Source organism: Rattus norvegicus, chromosome 3 (genome assembly GCF_036323735.1).
Source record: "Rattus norvegicus strain BN/NHsdMcwi chromosome 3, GRCr8, whole genome shotgun sequence".
In the NCBI taxonomy this organism is placed as follows: Eukaryota; Metazoa; Chordata; class Mammalia; order Rodentia; family Muridae; genus Rattus; species Rattus norvegicus.
The window spans coordinates 94674733-94680992 of NC_086021.1; the positions used below are offsets into that span (position 1 = coordinate 94674733).

General features: G+C 39.0%; 1 protein-coding gene across 1 annotated transcript; it reads left to right on the forward strand.

The window, feature by feature from the left end:
- Positions 1-3475: 3475 nt before the first annotated feature.
- Or4c31e (olfactory receptor family 4 subfamily C member 31E) lies at positions 3476-4405 on the forward strand. The gene has a single exon (NM_001000644.1). It carries the CDS (start codon positions 3476-3478, stop codon positions 4403-4405), a length of 930 nt encoding a protein of 309 aa, NP_001000644.1.
- The last annotated feature ends 1855 nt before the right edge of the window (positions 4406-6260 follow it).

The following is a 6260-nucleotide window of genomic DNA, read 5'->3' on the forward strand; positions in this document are numbered from 1 at the left end:
TTTTTGTGTCTCCTCTCTATGGGCTTCTACTTGTTTATTTATGTTTTCCTGGAATTCTTTCAGGGATTTTTGCGATTCTTTCAGGCATTTTTGCGATTCCTCTCTGTAGGCTTCTACTTGTTCTCTAAGGGAGTTCTTCACGTCTTTCTTGAAGTCCTTGAGCATCATGATCAAATATGATTTTGAAACTAGATCTTGCTTTTCTGGTGTGTTTGGATATTCCATGTTTGTTTTGATGGGAGAATTGGGCTCCGATGGTGCCATGTAGTCTTGGTTTCTGTTGCTTGGGTTCCTGCGCTTGCCTCTCGCCATCAGATTATCTCTAGTGTTACTTTGTCCTGCTATTTCTGACAGTGGCTAGACTGTCCTATAAGCCTGTGTGTCAGGAGTGCTGTAGACCTGTTTTCCTCTCTTTCAGTCAGTTATGGGGACAGAGTGTTCTGCTTTCCGGCGTGTAGTTTTTCCTCTCTACAGGTCTTCAGCTGTTCCTTTGGGCCTGTGTCTTGAGTTCACCAGGCAGCTTTCTTGCAGCAGAAAAGTTTGTCTTACCTGTGGTCCCGAGGCTCAAGTTCGCTCGTGGGGTGCTGCCCACGGGCTCTCTGCAGCTGCAGCAACCAGGAAGACCTGTGCCGCCGTTTCCAGGAGCTTCAGTGCACCAGGGTTCTAGATGGTCTTTGGCTTTTTCCTCTGGCGTCCGAGATGTGTGTGCAGAGAGCAGTCTCTTCTGGTTTCCCAGGCTTGTCTGCCTCTCTGAAGGTTCAGCTCTCCCTCCCACGGGATTTGGGTGCAGAGAACTGTTTATCCGGTCTGTTTCCCTCAGGTTCCGGTGGTGTCTCAGGCAGGGGTCCTGCCGCTCCTGGGCCCTCCCTCAGGGAGCCCAGAGGCCTTATACAGTTTCCTCTTGGGCCAGGGGTGTGGGCAGGGGTGGGCAGTGTTGGTGGTCTCTTCCGCTCTGCAGCCTCAGGAGTGCCCACCTGACCAGGCGGTTGGGTCTCTCTCTCACAGGGTCTCTCATTATCTTTTGAAATGTTATTTATAAGTAAAAAATATTAGCAATATAAGACTCTTGAAGAATGTATTACAGTGTTATTATTATTATTATTTATTATTATTATTATAGTATTAAACTTAAATTGATATTTATGGCTGTTAAGTATAAAAGCATGTGGCCATTGAAATGGATCACCTGGTAAAGATTGCTCCCATGTCTAATAAGAGAACATACATCTGCACAAACACACACACACACACACACACACACACACACACACACGCATACACACACACACACACACACACGCATACACACACATATACACACAAAAGATGAGAGAGAGCAGTAAACACATGTAAAGACATGAGGAAATGTGTTACAAAAATACTAAAAATTTTATCAAAATCCTATGTCAAAATGAGGCAGCAAATTTACATTGAGGGCATGTTTCAGTCACATAAAGCAAACATATTTGAAAACACACCAAAAAAAAAAACCTTAAAAAAATTTAACATTGCAGCAAATGAGATTTTTCATATAAAATGGAGTAATATATGTATAGGTCATGCTTTCTAAGTAACCTTTTTTATTTTTTAAAAAAATGATATCTTTAAGGAAATTTAAAACTTACAGCTAAAAAATATTATTTTCCTAATGAAATAAACTTATATATAATGAAATCATTATATTAAATTTTCTGGGACTATACCCAACTTATAGCATTCAAAACCCTTAAGTTTTCCCAGTAAATTGTTATACTGAATAAACAGGTGATATTAAAATTGGATTAAATACACTTTTATAAAATATAACTTATACAGGAGCTAAAGGAGCCAAGGAAAATAGAAACAAAGTGACAGTAAATAGAGTTGAGATTTTTGTTATAATGGAATCAATAGGCTTAATGGTTCATTGCACTAAGCAGTGTTTTTCATATTACAAAGCACAAAGAAAGAATCAACCAGAGTCAGCAATAGGTCTACATGTAAAGGTGAGTGTATGCATGGATAAAATTCTTATTCTTTCAAAGTACTGCAAATGGGTAAAGAAAATGTTGAGCCCATACCCACCCAACACACCCAATAGACACATATGTTTTTCCAAAATTACTTAATCAAAACATCACTATTTCTGTTCTTGTTCATTTTTTTACTTTTTATCAGTTATTTTATTTATTTACATTTCAAATGTTATCCACAACGTATTTTTGGATTCCTCTCCACAAATACATACCATATCCTATCCTCCTAACCCCTGCTGCTATGGGGGTACTACCCACCCTCACTTCCTGCCTCAATCTGCCAGCATTCCCCTACACTGGGGCATAGAGCTTTCATAGGACCAAGAGCCTCCTCTCATACTGATGTCATTCATATAAGACCATACTCTGCTTGATATGCAGCTGGAACCATGTATCCCTCCAAGTGTACTCTTTGGTTGGTGGTTTAGTCCCTGGGAGCTTAGGGGATTCAGGTTGGTTGATATTGTTGTTCTTCCTATGGGGTTACAAAACCCTTCTGCTCCTTCAGTCCTTCCTCTAAATCTTCCATTGGGGTCCCCCTGCTCATTTCCATGACTGACTGCAAACATCCACATCTGTATTGGTCCTGCTGTGGCAGGGAGCAGTTATATCAGGCTGCTGTCAGCACTTCTTGGCATCAGCAATAGTGTCTGGGTTTGGTGACTGTATATGGAATAGATCCGATGTGGAAAGTTCTCTGGATGGCCTTTCCTTCAGTCTCTGCTCCACTCTTTGTACCTAAATTTCCTTTAAACAGGAGCATCTCTGGGTTAATATTTTTGAGATGGGTAGGTCACCCCATCCCTCACCTCCCTCAATCTGGGGCCATGCCTAACCTCTGTATATGGTCTCTACAGGTTCTCTCTCCCTTTTGTTGAGCATTTCAACTAATGACTTCCCCATAGGTTCCTTGAGTGTCTTGCTTTCCTGGCATCTGTGACTTTCCGGTGACTAGGCCCAGTTACACATCCACCACTGCTACACACCTACATTCAATGTATGGACTCTATGTACATCTCCTCTGTCTTCTCCCAATCTGTTCCTTTCCTACCCTTTCCCTCCTCCTCTCTCCCTCCCAACTTCCTCCTTCCCTTAATACCTTGTGATTATTTTGTTTCCCCTTTTAAGTAGTACTGAAGCATCCACAATTTCTCAAAGAAAGAACAAACTCTACACTTTGAAATATCCACAGGAATCAAGGTACCTGAAAAACATTCATGTTTTTCTTTACTGAAATTCAAAATCTTTCGTACAGTCCAATAAGCTGTGTCAATGGGAAATCCCATTGAGGTATAGGTATCTATGTTGACATTGTGAAGGATTTTTCAGGGACTCCAAGGGCAGATGAGACTAAAAGCATAGAGTAGAACCAAGGAATTTCAATATCTGTATCTCAGTATGTCATTTTGTTGTTGCAGGTTAAATATTTTCAGCCATTTCTACCTAATATAGCCACTGATATGATGCACAACAACAGTGTGACTGAATTCATTCTGTTGGGGTTGACTCAGGATTCAGAAAAACAGAAGGCAATATTTGGAGTCTTCTTGATTCTTTATCTTATGACATTATTGGGGAATTTTCTCATTGTGGTAACCATTAAGATGAGTCAGACACTTGGAGGTCCCATGTACTTTTTCCTCTTCTATTTGTCTTTTGCTGATGCTTGCTTTTCTACGACTACAGCACCTCGATTGATCGTGGACTCCTTCTTCCAGAAAAAAATTATTACCTACAATGAATGTATGACGCAGATCTTTGCAGGCCACTTCTTTGGGTGCATGGAGATCTTTGTACTTATCCTCATGGCCTTTGACCGCTATGTAGCAATCTGTAAGCCTCTAAGATATACAACTATAATGAACCAGCGCATATGTGGTATATTAGTAATTCTTGCCTGGGTAGGGTCTTGTATCCACTCTTCAGCACAGATTTTCTTGGCCTTAAGATTACCGTTCTGTGGACCAAATGTAATTGATCACTTTTCTTGTGATTTGCAGCCCTTGTTGAAACTTGCCTGCATAGATACCTATGTGATAAATTTGCTAGTTGTGTCTAATAGTGGTGCCATATGCATGGTAAGTTTCATAGTGCTTTTTGTCTCCTATATTGTAATCTTATACTCCCTGAAAAACCACAGTGCAGAAGGAAGACGAAAGGCCTTGTCTACATGCACTTCTCATTTCATTGTGGTGGTCATATTTTTTGGTCCCTGTATATTTATATACACACGACCACTAATCACTTTACCCATAGATAAGATGGTGTCTGTGTTTTATACAATAGCAACACCTTTACTCAACCCTCTTATCTATACTCTGAGGAATGCAGAAGTAAAAAATGCCATGAAAAAAATATGGTGTGGTAAAGCATTGATAAAGAATATATGAGGATTCTAAATTATAGCACCTTAAGAGATTAATTTCAATACACAGATAGGAAAGCCAAAGTGTTTCAAAAGTGTATAATTGAGATATCTCTGTATGCATGTATAAATAATAATCTGTAGCCAGAGAAATAAATAAAGTAGTAAATGTGTTTGCCACAAACCTGATGATTTGAGTGAGGTGAGTATAATCCCTCAATCCCACATGGTTAAAGGAGAGAATAACCTCCTGTAATTGTCTCCTTACCTACTAGAACCTAGCATGTTATATACATATCCATAAATATAAATACACAAATAAATACAAGGAATAAAAATTTAAAACTAGAATCACTGTTAAACCTCATGTAGATTGAAATTTTATAATTAATCTTGTACATATATGAAATGAATTTTTATTCCTGTAATTGATTAGTTTATTAGCACCATGAGTACTAGAAATAATGAGAGGGAAGAGGATTTCTTTGTTGTCTTTAAACAGTACATGAATATTCAGAATTCATATTATCATTAATGAAATTCAGAGCTGGATTCTATCCCCTTTGGTCTGTCAGATATATAATTTTTTAGGTAAGTGCTCTACCACTGAGCTAAATCCCCAACCCCCATATATAATTTTTAAATGACATATTTTCATTTGTACAGGAGCAGGAGAGGTGGTCTCTCTTGAGCTAGCAGGATTGTCCACATTTCTGAGAGTCAAGCTCTCTCTCCCCCAGTATTTGGGTACAGAGAACTGTTGGATTGGTTCAGCTCCAGGCACAGCCACAAACCGGAATTGTCCTGTCCCAGATAACATCTGTCTTTGTGTGTCCTAATACCAACATGCAGGTCACTTGGAGGAGAAGTGTTGGTCTGACCTCTGCTCTCAGTTATATAGGCACTCCTGGCAACTGGCCTTCTGCTCTCAGCACAGGCAGAAATCAGAAGGGTCCTGCCCCTGACTACACCTAGTCCCTGTGCCCAGAGGACAAAATGGCTCCAGGAGTGATTTTCTTGGGTCAGGAATAGGAGCAGAAGTAGTTGTCTCTTTTGAGCTCTCAGCATTGTCCACACTTTTGAGAGTTCGGCTCTCTCACCCATGGATGAAACATCTCAACTGTAGATTTTGCAGCTTCATGGTCTGGGTCTCTTGGACTGTATAAAAAGAGGAAGATTTTGGTTATTCTCTCTGTGCTTCCTGACAGTGCATGTAATGTTATTAGTTGCCGTAGGCTGATATCATCATGATTTTACTGCTATATGAGGATCATATCTCAAACTGGGAGACAAAATAAACCATTCTGTCCTTGAGTGAATCTTTTCATGTCATTTGTCACAATAATATGAATGACATTGCTAATATAAACTAATGAAAAAAGAAATCATCTTCCATCCATTGCTTTTCTCCTACTGCATAGTGCCATAACAATGGAATACACCAACTAATTATTTCAAAATAGCTGGTAGAAACCATTAAGAGTGCTATCAATTCAAGGAAGTTATAACTGTTTGAGGTGATGAATATGCCCATTTCCCTGTTCTGGTCATTACACATAGTTAAAACTTACATATTATGCATGTTTTGCACACATAACATTATACATGTGTTAAAACACTTTACTCAATAATTATTATGTGATAAAATATATACAAATTTTATAAGGTGTCCAAACTTGGATATTTTCAAGGTGTTAAAAGTTATTCTCCTTCTTCACCTAAGGGGTAAAATCTGAAAATGCAATAAACAGGCAATCTTTAAGAAGACAAGTAAAAAGAATGTATAGAGAATACAAGAATGTGAAAGCACTTTGTTTGAACTGTTGACTAATAAACTGATTCCCTCACTCTAGACTTGGGAGATATTGGTGGGTGTATAT

Excerpts from the sequence above, each read along its gene's own strand:
- Or4c31e (NM_001000644.1), top strand. The coding sequence starts at position 3,476 with ATGATGCACAACAACAGTGTGACTGAATTCATTCTGTTGGGGTTGACT.